At 46.5% G+C, this 21,195-nt stretch overlaps 6 protein-coding genes across 11 annotated transcripts; 4 read left to right on the top strand and 2 right to left on the bottom strand.

Moving 5' to 3' along the window:
• The first annotated feature begins 410 nt into the window (after positions 1–410).
• On the top strand, positions 411–8,362 carry LOC114875616. 6 transcript variants are annotated; one of them, XM_029186092.2, is made up of 18 exons: positions 411–861; positions 1,595–2,778; positions 2,961–3,056; positions 3,116–3,295; positions 3,365–3,568; positions 3,639–3,877; positions 3,947–4,136; positions 4,243–4,423; positions 5,121–5,215; positions 5,310–5,333; positions 5,603–5,647; positions 5,801–5,867; positions 5,925–6,092; positions 6,465–6,609; positions 6,685–6,792; positions 6,859–7,011; positions 7,141–7,173; positions 7,487–8,362. In XM_029186092.2, the coding sequence occupies exons 2-17, from the start codon at positions 2,023–2,025 to the stop codon at positions 7,166–7,168; spliced, it is 2,679 nt and encodes an 892-aa protein (XP_029041925.2). In that variant the 5' UTR covers positions 411–861; positions 1,595–2,022; the 3' UTR covers positions 7,169–7,173; positions 7,487–8,362. The 6 variants fall into 6 exon arrangements, with proteins under 6 accessions (XP_029041925.2, XP_029041924.2, XP_029041923.2 ...); XM_029186091.2 differs by lacking the exon at positions 7,141–7,173 and having other exon boundaries at positions 6,483–6,609; XM_029186090.2 differs by lacking the exon at positions 7,141–7,173.
• Positions 8,363–10,415: 2,053 nt separating this feature from the next.
• LOC114875549 lies at positions 10,416–12,682 on the bottom strand. The gene has a single exon (XM_029185953.2). It carries the CDS (start codon positions 12,395–12,397, stop codon positions 11,705–11,707), a length of 693 nt encoding a protein of 230 aa, XP_029041786.1. The 5' UTR covers positions 12,398–12,682; the 3' UTR covers positions 10,416–11,704.
• A 1,880-nt stretch (positions 12,683–14,562) lies between these two features.
• Positions 14,563–14,942, bottom strand: LOC114875565 (neuropeptide-like 3). The gene is made up of 2 exons (XM_029185972.1): positions 14,896–14,942; positions 14,563–14,817 (listed from the first exon to the last, which is right to left on the bottom strand). The coding sequence occupies exons 1-2, from the start codon at positions 14,905–14,907 to the stop codon at positions 14,563–14,565; spliced, it is 267 nt and encodes an 88-aa protein (XP_029041805.1). The 5' UTR covers positions 14,908–14,942.
• Positions 14,943–16,107: 1,165 nt separating this feature from the next.
• LOC114875548 (testis-specific gene A8 protein-like) lies at positions 16,108–16,982 on the top strand. The gene is made up of 2 exons (XM_029185952.2): positions 16,108–16,489; positions 16,576–16,982. The coding sequence occupies exons 1-2, from the start codon at positions 16,475–16,477 to the stop codon at positions 16,900–16,902; spliced, it is 342 nt and encodes a 113-aa protein (XP_029041785.2). The 5' UTR covers positions 16,108–16,474; the 3' UTR covers positions 16,903–16,982.
• Positions 16,983–18,503: 1,521 nt separating this feature from the next.
• On the top strand, positions 18,504–19,147 carry LOC114875546. Its single transcript, XM_029185950.2, has 2 exons — positions 18,504–18,578; positions 18,664–19,147. The coding sequence occupies exons 1-2, from the start codon at positions 18,558–18,560 to the stop codon at positions 18,907–18,909; spliced, it is 267 nt and encodes an 88-aa protein (XP_029041783.1). The 5' UTR covers positions 18,504–18,557; the 3' UTR covers positions 18,910–19,147.
• Positions 19,148–19,562: 415 nt separating this feature from the next.
• LOC114875542 (tubulin beta chain-like) lies at positions 19,563–21,133 on the top strand. Its single transcript, XM_029185945.2, has 5 exons — positions 19,563–19,619; positions 19,672–20,136; positions 20,193–20,497; positions 20,560–20,857; positions 20,915–21,133. Exons 1-5 carry the CDS (start codon positions 19,563–19,565, stop codon positions 21,131–21,133), a joined length of 1,344 nt encoding a protein of 447 aa, XP_029041778.1.
• The last annotated feature ends 62 nt before the right edge of the window (positions 21,134–21,195 follow it).

The following is a 21,195-nucleotide window of genomic DNA, read 5'->3' as shown; positions in this document are numbered from 1 at the left end:
GCATTCCCTTTCACGATGGAAAAAGTCTCTCCGTGCCGATACTTTCCTCGGGTTTATTTATAAGATCGCGACCCGATTTCTGCGAACCGTAATCCCCTATCAGCCGACGGGGAAACATTGATCCGTGCCGTTCGAATCGGCTATAACAAAAGTGCGCGACTATCAGCTGTGCTCTCTTTACTCCGCTTTCTCGATACCGTCAACGATCGCCGATTACGTCGATTCTACTTTAGTCGTTGCTCTTTGATCGTCCACGAGTAAGAGCTGTTTCTAGATATGACGTAAGAATAAAAAAAAAAAAAAAGGAAACGTAGTGAGGTCAAAGCATGGATATGGGAACACGATGAAAAGAGGGGCAGAAGTTAGAAGGGAACAAGGAGGGGAAAGAATGAATGACGCATAAAGCGGCAGGATAGCACGAAATCAAGCTTGGTCGATCGCGTTCGTGCCGTTTCCGTTCAACGATCGGAGCGGAGCGTTTTATTCGGCTCCGTGAATCGTGGGTGCGACCTACGAGTGTTTCGCCGCCGATCGATAACGCGTCGACGGTATCGAGAAAGTCGGTTTAATCCGGACCGGGAATTTGGCACGCGTCCTCGAAACTCGCCGCGCATCGTCTACGAAAGGAAGTCGAGGAAAACGCGGACAGGAGCGTTCGTGTGGTATCGGTGGACTGGTGGAAACACGCGAACGGGGAAGGAAAAGTCGTCGAGGTAGATGCGGCAAAGCCGTATACGCGCTTGCGCTTGAAGATACGGGAGACGACCACGCGTTGCGACGATAGACCAGCAACGAAACGGGAGAGACGCACGCGATGCAGTGAAGCTTTCGAAGAGCAAGCGACATGGGCTAAAGGAAAAGGTCGGAGACGATTAATCAATCGAAAGACTTATCGAGCGGATAGTTGTTTCTATAGAATCGTGACAGTTGATTGGGAGCAACGGAGGCGGGGGCGGTGGTCCATGTGCGGTTCCAAACGAAAACAGGGAATTCGACTTCGATCTGTCTCTCGTTTCTGCAGAGTATACGCGTAGTTCATCAACGAGGAGCGAATTCTAATGCCGCGTCGACGGATCAATGACGAGTCGTGGAAACGGTGAAGAATTCTAATTCAGTTCCTTGTTTTCGTTTTCTCGAGCACGAACACGTTGAAATTTGATTGATACGACTGTTGAATCGGAGCAGCGCGGTTCGTTGGCAACCGAAGCCAAAAAGGTTCGCGCGTTAACTGAGATCCGCGGACTATTGATCTACGATCGACCAACACGCGTTCGCAGTGTCGCAGGATGACAATGAAAGCCGATGCCACGAATAGGAGATGACGCGATGCGCGAATCGCGGGAGATGACGCGTACGATGACGAAACACCGGTGAGGGAATAGCCGACCATTCAACACGCGGCCCACGCGTCAGCGTGTCGAAGCGCGCGAAAGAGAAAAGAACCGATAAATTGCATCTTTATCTCGTTTGCGATACGAAACCGCTGGTATCTACATTTAGATGGTTTCGGCAACAGCTCGGGCAAACAAGTCGGAACGAAAAAAGTATTTTAGTCCCTGCGCGTTCATTGACCGATCGATCGTTCTTGTTTCAGCTCCGAGACGCGGCAATGAAATCGAACGTGTCTGTGGCTTGGCAGAGTGGAATTGATCACGATTGCGGTCACGATCACGATCACGGTGGTAGCAGCGGTACCTTTGGCCGGTCGAGATTCAATTTAAACCAGCCTCGGACTTTACGGTAAAACTGGCCTAGATAATCCAAGTCGAAGGAAGAAAACGATTCGTCGAGTACACTGACCGGGAACGAGAGGGTTGAATCAACCGGAGAACGTTAGACCGGTTGCATCGGCGAGGAAATCGTCGACTGACTTTAAGAGGATCGCCGGTGCGTGCGCGAAACGTAATCGAGGAGGAGGCAGTGCCGTAGTCCTGGGGGCCCAGGGTATACGTATGATCTAATAATAAGTTGAAACGCGGTAGTAGTGGGGCGCTGTTCGCTAGCGGGTGAAAATAGAAAAGAATGTTTTTGGAATCCAATTGGACTTGGTTGGCCGAACGATGGGGCAATATGGCCGACTTGGCCGAGCGGGTGGACGATCTGATATGCAGTTTCGACTCGGCTGGTGACACGACCATGGATACCTTATCGATGCTGATATTCGGTTGGATGTTGTTCGGGTTGGTGGTGCTGTGCGTCGGGAAATACGTGTACAATCGTTTCGTTTTGAACGAGCTATCCACGGGTACGACTGTTACCGCCAAGGACGGCCATATCATTCACGGCGATAGCGTCGGTGTCGGTGGTGGTGTTGCTAGCGGTGGTGGTACCGGTGGTGGTGGAGCTGCCGGTGGTGGTAGCGTCGGCAAGACGGTTCCGGTTGGCAAACAAAAAATTCTATCCTCGGCATCGGTTACCTCGGTGCCCGGGGCAGGTGGTGGTAGCGGTTCTGGCGCCACTGTTTCCGGATCCCACGGTGTCGTTAATCATCCGTCTGGTAGCGGTACCACCGCGACAACCCCTTCCGGCTCTTACGTACCGCCGACTCCTCCAGTTCGCAAACGTCTAACAGCCAGGAAGAGTTCCGGCGCTTTGATCAGCCCGGCGAGAAGCTCGAGGAGTTTGCATCTACCGACTGCCACGGGCGCTGACCCCGACGCGGTCCGTTGGGTAAACGAAGTGATCGTTTGGCTTTACTCCGACCCGGCTATCCTCGACGAGCTACTCGCTGTTTGGGTCGGCTCCCTCAACGACGTTACCGCCAATTCTTTCGAAGAGGTGAGTTGAACACCTCTTCGTGACCAAAGAGCACGCAAATAATTGTTTCGACCCCGAAACAGAGACTAGATAAAGCAACGCGACCTTCTTCAGCGGCGCGTGGCTGTTCTCGAGCAACTTTTCCCAAGAAAAGATCGCGCTTCCTTTCGTTTAACGCTCTCCTCCATATTTCTCTCTCGTAGAACGGAGTCGTGGTGGAGTTTGTCCGCGTTCTTCCGGAGACCCATCCACCGAATCTCTCCAACATCTTCTGCGAATGCGATTCCAAGGACGACGTGGTGAGTTGTACCTTCCGAGGGGAACGCGCGGATCGAATACAACCGTGTTTTCATTTCAGACGATCACGTGCGATTGCGAGGCTACTCCAGCGTTACAATTGAAAGCGTTCCGCAGGAAGGCGGAGAAACTAGAAGTCAACCACTACCGTGTAAACGTGAATCGCTTTCGAGCGCGATTAAACGTCATTTGCATCACCGAGAAACTTCAGCTCGACTTGAAATGCGACGGCTGGCCGGAGGTTCGATACCCTTTATCCTTTCTCTTCGACCTGGTAATCTTGCATCCGTCTAAGCTTCCTTTCTGTTAGGTGAAAGTGTCGCTGGCTCAGGTGGGAACGATAAAGAAGGATTTCGACGAGAGCCAGTTACAGGAAGTCGTGACCGAAATCGTGATAGGGGCGTTAAGGGGGACCAATGTTCATCTGAATTTATTCCAATATCCAAGCTGTCCGCGGTTATGGAGGGAACTGCAACAAACCGCCTACTCAATGTCGACACACTACGACGGCATGGTACCCTTCTATTCCTACCAATTAACTAAACCCGATCCTTTTTCCACTAACGATTACGATCATTCTCTAGAATACGTCGAGTGGTTCTCTGCGGCAACGGGTTCAAAGTCAGAATCAAACGACTGCGCAGCATCAACACGTAGGCGACAAACGATTACTCGTGAAAGTGGTACGAGCGGCAGAACTCGGTGGAGAACAAGGATCCGTGGAACCGTATTGCGTGGTCGAGCTGGACGAACCTTCCCAAAAGAACCAGACATCCGTCAAGAAAGATACCAGAAATCCACAGTGGGACGAAGCGTTCTTATTGTCAGTATATTTATCTTTAATATATTGATCTTCTATCGAACGTTACTGAGCTGTCGTTTTTATCCATAGTGATGTAAATCGCAACACATCCGAGGTTTTATTAGAAGTCTACGACCGTGTGAATAAATCCCAACGATTCCTCGGTCTAGGAATCGTCGGCATCGACGAGCTGCTCGCGAATCCGAGTCAGAGGCAGATAATCCCGCTCCAGAATCGACCGTACGAAGAGGAAGATATTACTGGTACCTTGACGGTCGAGGTAAGAGAGATCTACGAAAGGTGTTATTTCACGGTGTCCGGTATTACACGTTTTTCATTTCTTTTTCTTTTTCCCCTCCTTTCTTGGTCTCTCTATATTTTCTCAGTTTCTATTCATCGAGGGTGCAGAGGTGCCTCAGGTCGGGGGCAAACCTTACAAGGTGAAGGAGACGATAAAGCTGCCGTCGCCGACTCCTCGTATCTATACTCCGACAAATCTCGCTTACAATTACAACAATGGTAACAGCACTCTTATCTTGTACGACTCTACCGTTCAATCCGAAGGGGGTAATTACCAGTTATTTATCTGAAAGGCATTGCGTTCGAGTTCACGAGTGTGAGAAACATAGTGATACCCCGTTAGTAGTTAGTCACCTTGAAACGAAACGTGATCGTTTTAGATACCGAACGAGACGTAAATCTACGTTTAGCCCCGTTTTACTTTAATCTCCTAGTGGTATTCCTCCTGTTTCGTACGAGTCTGCATTTCGTGCACGTGGGATCGGTCTTCCGGATATGTAGTTCTACGCATGAAGTATATTTATGTGTTTATACACCAAGAGCACACGTTGTAATACTATAGATAGTATCTGAGATTGTTTGCATTTGCCCTTCCTTCTCTCTGCTCAGTTATTTTAACGTACACTTTAACGATCCTCTAGCACGATGCGATACGATTTCACGCTCGCCTACTTCCGGTTAGAATACTTTCCCCGATTGTCAATCCCAGCAAGTTATTTCGACTACCAGGGTAGCGAACCTGGCGAATAGCGATGACAGCGAATACGATGATTACATAAGAAAGGAAACGTTGCCAAACGCGATAAACCATCTGGTAAGCGAAATGACACGATTACGGGCGTCGAAGATGCTTTTGGTAGAACGACGGAAGTAGATAATAATCTCGTAAATCCTTCGACGGTAGGTCGAATTTTTCCTATCGTTTATTCGACTAACTGTGATAATAGTATCGATTATTTTACAGACTATTTGACGAACGGCAACGCGGTCGAATCTCCGTACAGAACTGGTCAATCGAACGGGAACAAGGGAACTCTGATCGTACACAGCCAGCAAAGGGTACGCTCGATCATTCTGCACGTTCGATTTCTCTTTCTTTACTAACACCGACTGACTATCGTCTACTTTTGTTGTTGTCACTTTTCTTTTGCAGCAACCGGAGCGACAGGTGGTTAAGGTAAGCGATCGCTTGACGTACCTCACCTTCCACTACAATGCGATTTTTGCTCTGTTTGTGGTTGCATTGTTGCTCGCCAACCTTGTCCTTATAATTAAAATCTATCTAGCTTGTATTTTTGTTTTCTTCCTTTCGTGGATCGTTCTCCGTGTACTTAATTCTTCTTTGTCACATCCGATCATCCCGTCTTATGGAAATCAATCAGGCTTCTGTTTCACGACAACACTAATTATCGTCAGCTGAGTGGCGTGTGTTTACTAATTCCACAGGTGGCCCTGACGGAAAGCGGCAACTGGCAAGAAATATCACCGGAGGTAATTATACGACTTCATACCAGACTATTTCTATCTTAAGTTTGTTCCAATTTCCCTCTCTAACGTCGCTAATTGTGTTTACACTCGTTCCGAGGAGAAAGTCTACGCCTACGATTTTAATCCTGTATAAACGTATGACTTTATTTATTTCAGCACGGGCCGAAAGATACCAGCGTGACCTCGGGACCAGAGAGTACGCCAAACTCCTCCAATTCCGAAGGTAATTAATTATACATCGACTCTCTGTTACGTTTCTCTAATTATCTTCGTTACACAGAGAGAGGCAGAACGCGAAGGAAACGACGCGACTTCTTCGGCACGATAAAGAAACGACTGAGTCGATCGAAGACGAGAAGCAGATCGGTCGGACCGGAAGGCGATGCGAATCACGAGGATGCTCACTCGAGATCTATATCCGCGGACAGAGCCCGTGATCCAGGTTCCGGTATGTTTCTTAAATAGCACACATTCGGTTGAATTGAAAAGGATTGTACCAAGTGTTTTTAGAGTAGAGTTCCTTCCCGTTTGTAGTCGAAGTCGTTAGCTCTTAAAATTCTATTTGTTTGTTCCGCTTATGAACCTCTACACGATGGCACGCTACATTGGTGAGTACGATTACCTTGTTAGCGATGATGCAACAGCAATAGGAACCGTTCCGTAATCGATTGCGTAACGATACATTGTCCAGTGTGATTTGGATTCAATAAATGTCAATGCCGCCAAAGTAAATGTAAACGCTGCGCCGATAATGCTAACGCTTTTCAAGCGTGTCTAACAACTAGGAAGTGCATACGATTGTTTCGCTTAAATTTTATAGCTCGTTTATCGATACCAGGGAAGGAAGAACATTCGAGGCGATCGAGCTTGAGCGAGGCGTCCGGAATAAGCGGAGCGTCGACCAGAACTTACATTAACGAGGCTTCCACCTTGGTTCTCGAAACCCTAGAGAACGGTATCAAAAAGTAAACAGACAAAGATATAGATCCTTCCACCGAGGATAATGAATCCTTTATAACGCACGTGCGTCGATTTTTCAGGCATTACTTAGTACCGCTGTCGCTCGCACAGAAAAGTAAATGGCGAAAGAAGGGCACGAAGCTTCACATATTCAACGACCACACGTTTATAGCGAAACACATGTCTGGGTAAATTTGGATCGTTAATGTATGTCGAGAAGGAAAGGGGGATTCTAACGAAGGCTTCCGTTTCAGAGGGACCGTGTGCGAAGTATGCAAACGAACCCTCGCGAGAAGATTGGGCAAACAAGGGTACGAGTGTAGAGACTGTCAGATGAAGTGTCACAAACATTGCCACGTTAAGGTGGACAGCATGTGTCCTGCGTCTATCATTCAGAGCATCGAACTGTAAGTGAACAGAGTATCATTCTCTTTTCAATCGTTCATTGATTCTGGAAAAGCGAACATATAAAATTAAGAAATATTCGCGGTACGTTCATCTAATACTGTTTTCTTTTAATTCGATCCTCGCGTAAGGTCTCTACTGCCAGTGCTCAGTGAATAGGATGGGTAAGTTGTTAACGACAAAGAACCTTTCCTATCGTAATACTTTCGCATGAACGACCAGTTTCTCTTTCTAATAACAGCAAAACGCGTGAATTCGTGTCGAACACTTTTTACTTCTGCCTGTTTCTAAATACTAATCGTTTGGATTGTTCGTGGATAGAAAAAAAAGAACGCTTCATCTGTCTGCTCTTAATAAGTAACTCGATCGCTTTTCTTCATGATAGATGCATACGAATGCCAGCAATCGTAGGTACTTGTTTATATAACGCGGTTAATGATTCTATGTTTTAATGAAATATATCGAATTGTTTTATAGGACGTACATAAAGGCTCCAGGGCTCGAGCGAAAATCGTCCAGTGGTTGTCTCTGCTGACCGAGTCCAGGGATCATTTGCCCAGCAAACGAATTGTTTCTCCTTTTGAATCGGTCGTACGAATCGGTTCTTGGAAAAGAGAATCTCACGATTTATCTACGATTCGAACGTCGTATAGCACGTCTCTGTTATCCGCTACCGTTGCTACGCTTTTTTTCAATCAATGCAAACGAACACGAACGAGAATACGAAGCGAACGAAACGGAATGAACAGAACGGAAGAGAATTTCGGTGAAATATTCTATTCTAGTTAACGGGTTATCCCCTGTCGAGTGTTTCGAAAATTTTCTACCCTTTAGAGAATCGTCCGATTCGAATTCTTCTATTTAAACTCTTCCGGCTGTTCGTTCTCCTCGTTCGTTTTCTTAGACGAAAAATAATCCGTACAAAACACGACGAACGTCGAGGAAAGTTTTTTCGCGTAAGGAAAGTACACGTCAACGATAGTGCCTCTAGATAGCTCGAGCAGCTCGTCGTCATTTTCGAAACGTTTTATCATTATCTTGTGGGAATAGTACTTTTGACAATACTTTCGATTGTTATCCGATCGGTACCGATTGAAATCGAACGCTTGAACGCGCACACTCGTGCCTATGTATCGCGCGTACGGAAAGTATCGTAATCTTCGAATGTTTCACATTATAATTATACCGATGATAATGATTATTACTACTACTACTATTACCATTACTATTGTTATCATCAGCATTATTTCAAGCATTGCTTAAGACGGCGGCATCGGGAGGAACGAAGAAGAAGAAAAAATTGTAACGATAATGATAATGATAATGATAATAATATCGTGTTACGTTGAGAAAAATAATATACATTACTTACATTATGATTCTCTATCGTTTTTATGTACAGGACGTTGAGCTAAGGGTGGGTATCCCTGCAGGGGTTGATTTTTAACAACCCCTACCTTTACCAAAATCCCAATCTTAGTTCCTCAGTTATTAATAGTGGAATCGGGGTTAATGGTGGTAGAATCGTGTTCGACGGTTTACAACCGGTATTTACAAACGGTGTTGATAAGCTATGCGTGACTTCGGTCGAGCTCAGTTCATAGCCGACATTCCTACCGAGCAGTTGACGTTTACATTTATAATTCAGAAAGCAAGCCTTCGCGAGCAATTCCGTAAAGGAAAGAGTTACTCAAAATCACCCCATCTACCACCCTCTGCAAGGATGCCTACCTATAGTTGTTTACTCCACCTTATCACGTTTGTTCCTCTATATATTTTCAAGTAGGTATCTGCGAAATTAAAAGAGGTCTTTGAAAGGAACGCGGCTTAACAGGAAGAGTCTAGATTCGTGGTATCGATGGTAAACAGCTATCCAGGGCGGTGGGTGTAGGAATCGTAAGAAGGGAGACGTTTGGACGGGGCGTCGAGGTGCGAAAGTGGAGCAACGTCGACCCAATTCGAGGTCGAAGCCCCAATTTTCACGGAGTTTCCCGAAGCGGGGATCGAGGGTAGTCATGACGACGTGACGTAATAATCCACGTCACCGGGAAAGCGCAACGACCCCCGGACCGTACGTTCTCGCGACGCGGCTAGGATCGCAGGGTGAATGGGGGTGGTGCGGATTTTCCGATTGTCCCCGTTTCAATTGATTCGCCTATGCGAACGGTACCGCTGATAACTAACCCGATGATTTCGTTTCATACGATTTTTCTGCCCGTTCGAACGTGAACAATGTTTCAACGAGCCTTTTCTATCGCGAACGAACAAAAAGACTCGGGATCCGTTTAGAGATACGCGTACGTTTGCGTGACGTGCGTACGCAGCGAGGAAGCACGGATAGCAAGCTGCGACCGGGTTTATTCAATCGCAAGCTCGAAATTAGGACACGTTGTCGACGGCCTTTTCTCAATGACGTCGATGACGTCACTGGTTTGAAAGGAAAACTAGGCCAAACGGACTCGAAACCTGCGATTCAATCGCGTACGTGACAGGGAAGAATTGCTCGATTGTTTCCCTAGCTTACGCATTGATTTCTATCGTTTAGAAAATCCTGCGAAGAATAAAAGCGAATTGATACTAGGAACATTGGCTTAGAAAGAAAGAGTTTGGTAGCTGGAAAATAGTTGTACGACGGTTCGAAGGTAACGCGGAGGTGCGCATCCCGGTTAGACCAGATCCTTGAATGAACTATGGTATTTCCTAAGGACGATACTAACGGTGATCTGGGTCAAAGTAGGGTCATGAATGGCGTCGCTTGCTTCGTGTGACGTCACGGAGTGCAACCCCCTGCAAGTGGGTCACTCGTTGATTCTGTCATGGCCGTAGTTATAAACGGAACAGGGACGTCCTTCCACGTTTCCACGATTGTGTCCATGGATCGTGTTCCGGCAAAGGCACGTTGCATACGAATCCATTCCGGACCGATTTCCCTGAATTTCCCTTCTATCTATCCATATTTTCGCGCAAAGTAGCTCGTCACCGTTTCCAGAAACATTTCTGTTTTATTTTTAGATTTTCATCTTATCGGTTCAAGGAATGAAATTGGAGTTGAGGAATTAAAATGGTTTTCTAATGATTAAACAATTGTTAGAATGAAAAACGTTTATTTGATACGTAAACTACGAATAGTATCGACATAGCACTTAATATAAAACATTCAGTCCTGAGAATATGCTTTAATTCGCATTCTCTTTCATTCTCGCGTTCTCGCGTTCTCTCGTTTTCGCCCGCGAGAACTATTGCGCTTTAGCGAATAGAAATTCGTCGAGAGATACTTATTAGGCGTTTTCTTGGATTTTTACAATATATCGTACAAGTATGCGAAGATCGTGTGCCAATCGTTCCGCGACATATCGTGCATTCACGCGGTTTCGTATTTACAAGGCACTGAAAGATCGCGTATACGTTTCACGATTACGTTCGCCTTTACGTAAACGAGAATTTTCGATAGTATTTAAGAGAGAAATTTTCATCGTCGACTCGTTTCGTCGCAATCGATCGATTTACCCTGATTTTTCCATCGTTTACTTATCAGAGAATTCGAAACGAGTCGTTTAATTTTCATCGCCGAAAATGTATTTTGACTACCGACTGGACCACTCTAACGAAACAAGCGACATTCGTCGTTTTGCTTGTCTCGATCGACAGGTTGCGTCGAACGAAAAAAACACCTTGATATGTTTAAAAAGTACCCTTAACGAACAAGTGTTTCTAGGATCTATTCGAAACGTGCACGACCGTACCTTAAAGCGGTAACGGTCAGCGAAAAAGATCGCGCGAGATCGCGAGCGTTTACTTCTATAATTCTATATATCATTTTTTTTGTTTTCTTCATTCCGCATTACATACTCGATGCTCATCATATATTATTCGGCGCGATCTCGACGCATTCACATATGTAATTGACTCGTGTATCGCGAGTAATATTACCTTCTCGCGAAACGATAGTTCGATAGAATTCGTGTAAGTCGACTGGTCGTATCGGTATTACGTATTTAACTCCTCTCTCTCTCTCTCTCTCCTCTTTCTTCCATTAAGATTTTTTTCTTTTTTTACTCGCGATCAACATGGATCAGCGAATCGTTCAACTAGTAATAAAGTCTAGTGTACATGTTATCCGGTGTACTAACCGTTCCTACAAAAAGTACATACAAGTTTGCATAGCTACGTTCTTTCTAAGTAATCTATCTCGTTTACGAATAACAGACGAAAAACTTAAAAACGCGGTACATCGACGCACCCGAATTGTCTCATCTTTCCTTTGACTCGAGAGGGTGCGTGGAAGGATCGCGTCGTATTCTATATCATCGTTCCTCAGGAATACCGAGGAAGACGAGAAGACGCGTCTCGTAAAACGTTCGCTACGTATTGGAAGTAACGATTTTCTTTGTTCTACGACTCGTCTCGTATACAATTTTGATCCACTCGTTTGGTCGAGGCTTAAAAAAGTCGGCGCCGAAGAAACGGCCGCGTGTTCGTACACGAAGGTACGCGCGGTGTGACGCGAGAGTGTTAGCGATCAAGTGGATCGTTCGAAGGGCTGGTTCGAAAATATCGCTGGTAAAAATGGTCCAAGAGCGGAGGGTTTTGTTTGCGCGATCGACGGTTCAAGTGAAACGCGCAACGAAACACGAAGTGGATAGGGATGGAATCGAATAATAGAATCGATCGGAACCGGTTGATCGGGTGGACTTCTTATCGGTAGAGAGCGACGGAGTCTTGACAGGAACACGGCATCGTCAGTTGTTGGGCGACGTTCCTTGGCACCCTCTGGGTCGGCAGTCCCGACAGTCCTCTGACGTAGGTGTAAGATACCGGACTGCGTAGAATTCTTTTAGGGCTCTTCTTCGCGTGCTTGTGCTCCTTGCCCTCCCATTTCGAGGATAATTTGAGCGTTTGGAAGGCTTTGCGAAGGGTGTCCGCGGTGGACGATCGTTTCGATGAATCGCTGTCGGTGCTGCTTTGAGCGTCCGAAGGGCTGGGAGAGTAAGAGAGCGATTCGGATGTTCTCGCGACGGCTCTCACATCTCCAGGGCTCCACGAACGAGACGACTTGGCTCGAACTCGTTCGGAACTTCTTTGAATGCCGGATATCCGGTCTTGCGATCGAGTCGAACGACCACGAAGTCGGTTCAGATAACAGTGCGTTCGCGGGGATCTTGTGGCACGGCATAATCGCTCGCTACTTCCGCGACGCGACAGTCTCTCCGCGCTTCCGGAACTTCCGCCACTGCTGCAACCGCTGTCGGTGCTGGATTCGTCGTCCCCGAACTCTTGCTTCGAGGGACCCGCCCCCCTGATGGGACCAATCTTTCGTTTCATCTCGTTCTTTTGGTTATCTCGGCGACGATCTGTCTCGGGATCGGTTAGTCTCGTCGTTTCTTCCATCTCTGATTCGAAATCGACGCTCAGACTTCTCCTTTCCCTGTCGATCAGTTTGCTGATACTTTGATAAAACACTTCACAGTGTACGCGGGGTAAAACAGCCACGCTTTTCAAACGTTGACAAATCTTTCACCACGTTCACACTCTTTGAATGCGATGTATCTAGCAGAAAATCTCTTCTGCGATCGTTAATGTGTTTGCACGTTTCCTCTGAAGGTTGATTGCTTTGGAAACGATAGAGTTCTTATCGCAAAACACGCCAATATGTGTATCGTCTATCGAGTTAGTTGCAAGTGTCTATCGCGTACTCGTAGACGGACTGAAATGCGAAGATTCGCGGTCTTCTCTTTTATACCGTTCCGGCTTTGCGGAGGGTGCGCGCATGTCCTCTGCTCCACGTGAGGGTGCCAGCGGTGCGCGCTGGGACGCGGACGTCGCGGCGTACGCGTCGCGACGCGTTTTCAAACGCTCACCCCCTCGATCGATTCGACCAACATGATCGCCATTGATTCGCTGTCGTCGATCGAGCGTTGCGAGCCTCCACGCGGGGGTGGTTCATGAATGGGATGGCCGATTTAACGCCTCGTTGTTTCTCGTCACAATCATCCTTTTTATTCACACGCTCGATCATTGTTCTCCCTCGTATCTTATGGGAAATGTCCGTTCGTGACGCAATAAAGAAGGAGATTTCGTGATCGATCGATTCTCCGAACGCGTTCAAATTAGAAGCTATAGTTGAAAGAGCGTTAAGGGTGTACGCAGGTAGGGATAAGTGAATCGGAGATAAAGAGAGAAGAGGGCGGTAACGAGGGCAGAAATAGTATCGTATCGCGTTTCGAAGCGGAAAGGTCGGTGAACCCGAGGCGACGATCGATCGCCAAGGGGTGGATGCACCATCCGGCCTGATCGCATCGTCGCCACAGCTAGATGTACCCGGACGATCAATAAGCTCGTAAACATACCAACGATGCATATGAATTTTGTTAAACGAATTTTCTCAAATCCACCCAATGTTACGGAACAATCGCTGCTCTTTCATCGCAACAATATTCATTCGTCGTGGGAGGATATTTATTCGACTTTGCACCTCTTCTTCCAGGAACGAGAAGAAAAAGTTTCTCGGTATTGTTGTGTCGGTACGTATTCAGGTGCCAAGAATATTGAAACACGGAACACGTTGCCGTCTGAAAACGCAACGTGACGAGACGGTGATTCATATGGATCGCGAGATTTATTCGTTATCAATGTTCAAGTGGATATCGACGTCTGCGTCTCCCTTTAATGATAACAAAACACAAGCAACCATCATGGATTCAGTACGCATCCCTTCGCTCGATATACGTGACTGCGAGGACGTTGCATTTACCTTTACGTAACGAGCCGGTATTGTTATTGTCGACTGCATAATTGATTCGTCGTTTGTAAAAAACAAAAGCTCCCACACTTCGCGACTGCGAGTGGCTGCGTCACCCTACGCTACTTCCCTCTGTCACCGGCCTTGTCCGATTTTCACAAAGCTCCATCCCCCATTCATCGTTAACGAATCTTCATGCTTTGTTTCAAACAGGAAACCGTCCCGATACGAGATTAAACGTCCCGAAACGGAGAACGCTTCGTATCGATCGTGTAAGCTTTTAAACTATTAATACGCTTCAAATGCGAATAGATTTCGGAATTAGACGAGGGACCGTTCGAATCACAAATGGAAAGCGACACTTTTCCATCTACGTTCACCACGAACCTATGTGTATATACTTTCACATATGTACAAGACAGATCGTGCAGATACATACACATATTTATATGACACAAATGGGTGGAGAGCGATTATTCGGAGTGCGGTCACGCCTACGTACGCGTTTACATAATTGGATTTACAGAGTAACAACGACGAATCGCGTAACAAGCTCTGTCGCGACAGATTCTCATTAAGCAAATAATCGTGGAAACGTTAGAAGCGGAAGGTCGGCTTCTCGAATAAGAAGACGATACGATCTTGCCTTTAAACGACTTTATTCAAACGAAAGTCTAGAGATACAGAACATTGACGGAGAATCGAAGTAGGAAAACGACACCTTCGTGAAAAGTACAAGGATTAGTAATTTTTTTCAAAGTTTAGGGAAAACGAGAGGATCGGTTGCTTGGACGGTTTGTTGTTGGTGTAATTATTAGTAAATGTAGCTCTTATAGATGTAAGGCGACGAGGGTATGTAACCGGCTAGGGGTAGGGGCGGTGGGTAACTCGTGTAGACGAGAGGAGCCGCGATGTTGGAGCTCAAAGCCGCCCCCCATGAAGCAGCCGCGACTGGAGCACCGATCAAAGCTGCTGAGCTTGGTGCTGGAGCTGGAGCCGGAGCCGGAACTGGAGCTGGTACCGGCGACGGGGCGGCCATGGCGACGGCCAATAATCCGGCGAACAACAGCTGAATGGAAAATAATTCGATTAGATTTTTATTCTTCTATCGCTTACCTTTCAAATCCGATTCGTTCCTCTCACTCACAGACTTGAACATGTTGATTGTAGGTAGTTTGAACGTAGGAGCGTACAATGGACGAGCTGAAACGATGATACTCGAAATCCTGAGGAATCGGAGCTTATATAGGGGAAACCGCGACAAAGAAATATCCTCGCGTTTCCAGGTATCCCTTCCCTTTCCCATCTTCCTACATCTCGTTCCTTTTATCCGTCTCCGGTGTTCCACGAAGGGCAACAGCCGGTTGTTCGAAGCAGACCGTGAACGGGACGTTCGCTTCCTTCTTGTTGGTTACTACTAATTTTTTCTCCACCGACTCCCGACCAATCCACATCTCCCTTTGTGCATGTCGAGATACGTTTTCCCTTGCAGCAGCCAACTATCAGCGGATCCTGAATTTCTTCAAGGTTACCCTGGTACCAGTACCTATCTCGACAATTCCGCGCGATTTCCATCGTTTTCAAGTCCCTTCTTCGGCACGGCTTTTTTCCGCCAGGAGTAAACAGGTTTTTCCCTTTTCTGCGGCGTTTACATTTGTCCTTGCACCCGGTCCGTTTGGAAGGAAGCGATCAGACGATCGGGGAATCGAGTACAAAGGACTTGAAATAATAAGGGTTCCTCTGAAACTTTGACAATTTTCAGGGTACGAGAAGAAATTCTCAAAGGATATTGACATTTTGAAGAAATCCTCGCGGTTGGGAGACAAGGCGCATACGTTTAAGGGGAAACGACGTTCCCTCGAGCCAGACTCGACGAACTTGAACTTGAGAAAAAAGCGTACGCCTTGCCTTGAAGCTGTGCGGCCTTGTGGTACAGTAGAAAAAGACGGAAAGAGAAAGAGGCGAGGATAGAAGAAGGAATGCGAATGACCAGATCAGCTAAGTGAGAGGGACGGAAAAAATCGATTAAAATCGAACGATCGTGTCGATGAGACAACGCGAACAAAAAGCATGCTGATCGAATGAGAAAGATCCGCTTGGCGACGAATGCTAATATAGACAAAGCTAAGCAGAGTTTAGAACGCGGACTATGGAATGGAATGGAAAGATTCGATCAGAAGTGGTGAAAAACTAAGCGAAATAGTTGGAGATAGATCGTGTGGGAAGCGGAACGATCGGCGTAATCAGTGGGCCGTCGTTATAACCTTGTTATGAGTATCAAGCGGGCAGGCACGTAGCTGAAAGGGTTATACAATTGCTCGGCGTGGTGGCTTACGTAATTTCACGATACTCGTGGAAGTTGTCCGTCCGTCCTGTGCTTCTCTTTCGATATCAAGGTCATCGAAATCGATCGATCCCATTAGTCGCCGGTTGTAGCGACGAAACGCGAGCGGTTTGAAAATACGACGGCCCCGTGGCGGAGGATCGACGACGAGGGGGCGCGTGAAAACGCGGACGGTCCGCGCGTTCGGCATTTCAATGCGCCGGTTGACACGAACCTATACAGAGAGGTAGGAGGAGAAGGAGGGTGAAAACTTTCGTAAGCGACGCATCCACTTTTCGTAAGTTCTCTGTTCGAAGAGCGGTGGTCATTGGTATAAAACCTGGACGCTTCGACGGATCTGCACAGTTCGCTGCAAAGTCGAATCAATCACATCAAGTTCAACATGTTCAAGTTAGCGGTAAGTGGCTGTAAAGAACAAATATACTACTTTTCTTTCAAATTCTACTATCATTTGAGAATTGATTATTTTCTCTTCGTTTTCAGTGCATCGTCCTTTTTATGGCGGCCGTCGCCTCTGCCGGCGTAATCGCCCCAGCTCCCTTGATCGCAGCTCCGGCACATGTGGCAGCTTTACCCGCACCCATCGTCACTGCTAGAAGCAGCCAGGTCGTCGCTAGGAATTATAACACGTTTGCTGCCGCACCACTCGCTGCTTACACCACCGCCGTCCATGCTGCCCCTGTAGCCGCTGCCCCCATAGCAGCCGCTGCCCTGACAGCAGCCGTACCAGCAGCCCATGCCGTGCACGCACCGTTCGCATATGCGGCCGCACCTGCCGCGCCCCTTGCTTACGCCTACCACCCCTATTGAATACCCCGAATGACCACATCACACCTCAGCCCCTACGTTAAGTTTCTCGTTTTTATGGAATAAACAGCAAATGAACACAACAGCAATTTACTCTTACGTTTCTTACAACCTTCGTAAACCTTTCTTTCCATGTTCCTCAAAGTAGAACGATGCAACGATACGACTTATGACTGTTACCAGCTTCGCAAAGGTACTAATTATGAACTAAGATGATAGAGTAAAAATTCTGATGGTTCTAATCGATGGGTAATCGTTATGGTCTACGTATTCTTCGTACCCATTGTTAAAGCTGAGACTTGGCTTGGAGTATCTTATCAAGTATATCAAGAAAACACGCAGTTACTGAAATAAAATTCAGTATTTTTGTTAATTAAAGACCCTGGCTCGTTATGTCTCGCAGACACGGAAGCGATAAATTTAATTAATTATACGCTTTCTTACCATGTCTCTTTGTTATACTTTGCTCACGAGATTTATTACGACATCTAAAAGTTGAACTTGAAAGAATTCGTCTAGGACAAAGAGTAGTATCGATGAACCGAGGGAAAGTTTCTCCGATGCGTTGAAACCGGGAGCTAGTTGATGAACGAGACGACGATTTATGTAGGAAATTCGAGTCACGCTCGATGAACTATCTTCGAAACTTACGATGTCCCAATCGCTGTCGCAAACGCAAAACGAGCGCGTTTCGTATTTAGAACGTGCGCGAGCCGCACCCAACATATATATCACCCGTTGAAATTGCAATTATTGCGATTACATAGGTTTCAGATTATTTCGGGAAACCGAATGAGAGAGATCCGTATGATTCACATGCTCGATATTTTTATAATTTAACGCCTGTTGCTAATAAAGACCACCTCTTGTAGAAATCTATTCAAGAATCCCTCATTTTCTCTAGATTCTAAGGGAGGTACCCTCGAATTTTTCTAGATTCTAAGGGAGGTACCCCCAATTTTCTCCAGATTCTAAGGGAGGTACTCTCGATTTTTTCTAAACTATAAGGGAGGTACCCTCGATTTTTTCTAGACTCTAAGGCAGGTACCCCCAATTTTCTCCAGATTCTAAGGGACGTATCCTCGATTTTTTCTAGACTCTATGGAGGTACCCTGAATTTTTTCTGGATTCTAAGGGAGGTACCCCGAACTTTCTCTAAATTCTAAGGGAGGTACCATCTATTTTTTCTAGACTCCAAGGGAGGTACCCCCGATAATTTCTAAACTCTGTAAACTCGAATAACCCTAAGAAATAATTGACACTCCAGGAATGATTAAGAAGTAAGAGGCACAAAGGTGCTCGAACAAAGACGATTTGATCATGGTCAAACGCGGTGATCGACATCGTGACGTCGATCGACGCAACCCAAGGGGCACTGTTACAAGGAAAAAAAAGTGGAGAAGGTTAGATTCGAGCATACGAAGTAGTAGGGTCAACGTTGGTAATCTCGGGCGTGGCTTAAAACGAGTAAAGGTAATCTGGTATGCAGAAGCGTGTGTTACTGTCGCATCGTGCCACAAACCAGTGTCGCGAATATGTATGTAGTGGGAGTGTGTCCTGGACGAAACCGAGTATAAAAGAGGTCTAGCTAATCCACATGTCAGTACAGTATTCAGTAGCTAACCACTCGAACCACTTTCGAGATCTCCAATCGCAAAATGTCTGCCATGAAATTTTTGGTAAGTTCACGGAGAATTTAGCCTAGCTAAATTCGTCTATTGATTAAACATTAAACTAACATGTATTTTCTTTATTTGTGTAAAGGTTCTCTTCGCTTGTTTGATCGCCGCTTGCTCGGCCGGAGTGTTGCACGCGGTACCAGCGGCTTACGCAGCGGCACCCGTTCCTGCGGCTCTGACTGTCGGGACTTATGCATCCAGCTACAACGCGCACGCGATTAACCACGCGATCGCTGCACCCTACATCGCCAGCCCCGTGGTCGCCCACGCTGCTGCACCGCTCGCATACACCAACCTCCCAGCCGCGACTTACTTCGCTGGCAGACGTTGAAAACTGTACCTGCTCGAGTTACCATTCGAGGACGAATCGCGAAACATCCGGTTGCGTTCGAACCAACCACCGTCCAGCCACCAAACAACTGCCCAACATTCGATACCATCATTGTTCACCACCGTGCAGATCATGGACACCAAACTGGAATTAGATCAAACTAACGATGCTTCTGGATGTTTCCCTCTCTGTCCTCTTTGAATTTCCGCCCCTAATTAATAATCAACATTTTCTGATCTTTCAATTTTGTAAAATGTTACAATAAACAAATTTTTCACACACAAAATATTCTGTTTTTATTTTGTCAAGTTTCATCTATTATTAGCTTTCAGTGGAAATAGGATAGTTCCGTTGGCAATTGATTAATTTTACAGGATGCAATTTCCGATCGGTGGGAACAGAGCGAAGTTTCCGAGGTTGATCGCGAAACAAAAGATCCATGGCAACCGTGAAACAAAACACGACCTGTTGATTACCGTCTTCGGTTTCGAGCTTTTCAATGTCCACGCGTGCGTCTGGTACGAATTCCTGGTTTTAGAAGAATTTCTAGCTCGGTTTGGAAAAGAAGAGATAATAGAATCGACGGAGCGAAGGTAAAGATAGCGAAGAAGCACATCGAAGAAAGAATATAATTTTCCATAGATAGAAGGAAGATGCGTGAAATCGCCCATTTGCAAGCCGGCCAATGCGGCAATCAAATAGGAGCAAAGGTGAGATATCGAAAAATGAATTAATACATTTAATAAGAATTTTTCTTATCAGTTTTGGGAAGTGATCTCCGACGAACACGGTATAGATCCGACCGGCACTTACCATGGCGACTCGGATCTACAATTGGAACGCATAAACGTTTATTACAACGAAGCATCCGGAGGGAAATACGTTCCTAGAGCGATCCTGGTCGACTTGGAGCCCGGCACGATGGACGCGGTACGCTCCGGACCGTTCGGTCAGATATTTCGACCTGATAATTTCGTGTTTGGACAAAGCGGAGCCGGGAACAACTGGGCCAAAGGGCATTACACCGAAGGCGCAGAGCTCGTTGATTCCGTTCTCGATGTTGTCAGAAAGGAAGCCGAAAGTTGCGACTGCCTGCAGGGTTTCCAGTTAACCCATTCCCTGGGCGGCGGAACCGGGGCTGGAATGGGAACGTTGCTCATTTCGAAGATTCGGGAGGAGTATCCGGATAGGATCATGATGACCTTCAGCGTAGTTCCTTCGCCGAAGGTACAACTTCCTTTTTTCCTTCGTATTCATCTTCTAATATAAAAAATCCATTACAGGTGTCCGACACGGTAGTCGAGCCTTACAACTGCACTTTGTCGGTGCATCAGTTGGTCGAGAACACGGACGAATCTTATTGCATCGACAACGAAGCTCTGTACGACATCTGCTTCCGTACTTTGAAGTTGACCACGCCGACTTATGGCGATTTGAATCATTTGGTAAGTGCCACCCTCAGCGGGGTGACCACTTGTCTGAGATTTCCCGGACAGTTGAACGCCGATCTGCGAAAGCTCGCCGTAAACATGGTGCCCTTTCCTCGATTGCATTTCTTCATCCCTGGTTTTGCACCGCTAACTTCCAGGTAAATTAATTTAATTTTTCATTTATTTCCTCGAACGATACCCGATATTTTTCTTCGAACAGAGGCTCGCAGCAGTACAGAGCTCTCACTGTCCCCGAACTCACCCAGCAAATGTTCGATGCTAAGAACATGATGGCGGCTTGCGATCCTCGTCACGGTCGTTATCTGACCGTGGCGGCCGTATTTCGGGGCAGGATGTCGATGAAGGAAGTTGACGAGCAAATGCTCAACATTCAGAATAAAAACAGCACTTATTTCGTCGATTGGATACCGAGTAACGTTAAAACCGCCGTCTGCGACATCCCACCTCGCGGACTTAAGATGTCGGCCACTTTTATCGGCAACTCGACAGCCATCCAGGTAAGTAAATTCGTGAATATTCGTTCGAACCTTTCTAACATTGAATTCATTTTTCAGGAATTGTTCAAGAGAGTATCGGAACAGTTTACCGCGATGTTCAGGCGGAAAGCGTTTCTTCATTGGTACACGGGAGAGGGAATGGACGAGATGGAGTTCACAGAAGCGGAATCGAACATGAACGACTTGGTGTCCGAATACCAGCAGTACCAAGAAGCAACAGCGGAAGAGGAAGGCGAATTTGACGAGGAGGAAGAGGGCGAGGGTGAAAACCCTTGAGATTAACTCGTCCGAAAGAAATGTAATGCGAGTTTCATATCTTTGCGGTGTTATCTGCGTTA

This window comes from Osmia bicornis, chromosome 10, assembly GCF_907164935.1.
Source record: "Osmia bicornis bicornis chromosome 10, iOsmBic2.1, whole genome shotgun sequence".
Classification (NCBI taxonomy): Eukaryota; Metazoa; Arthropoda; class Insecta; order Hymenoptera; family Megachilidae; genus Osmia; species Osmia bicornis.
This window is presented reverse-complemented; position numbering and strand designations above follow the sequence as displayed.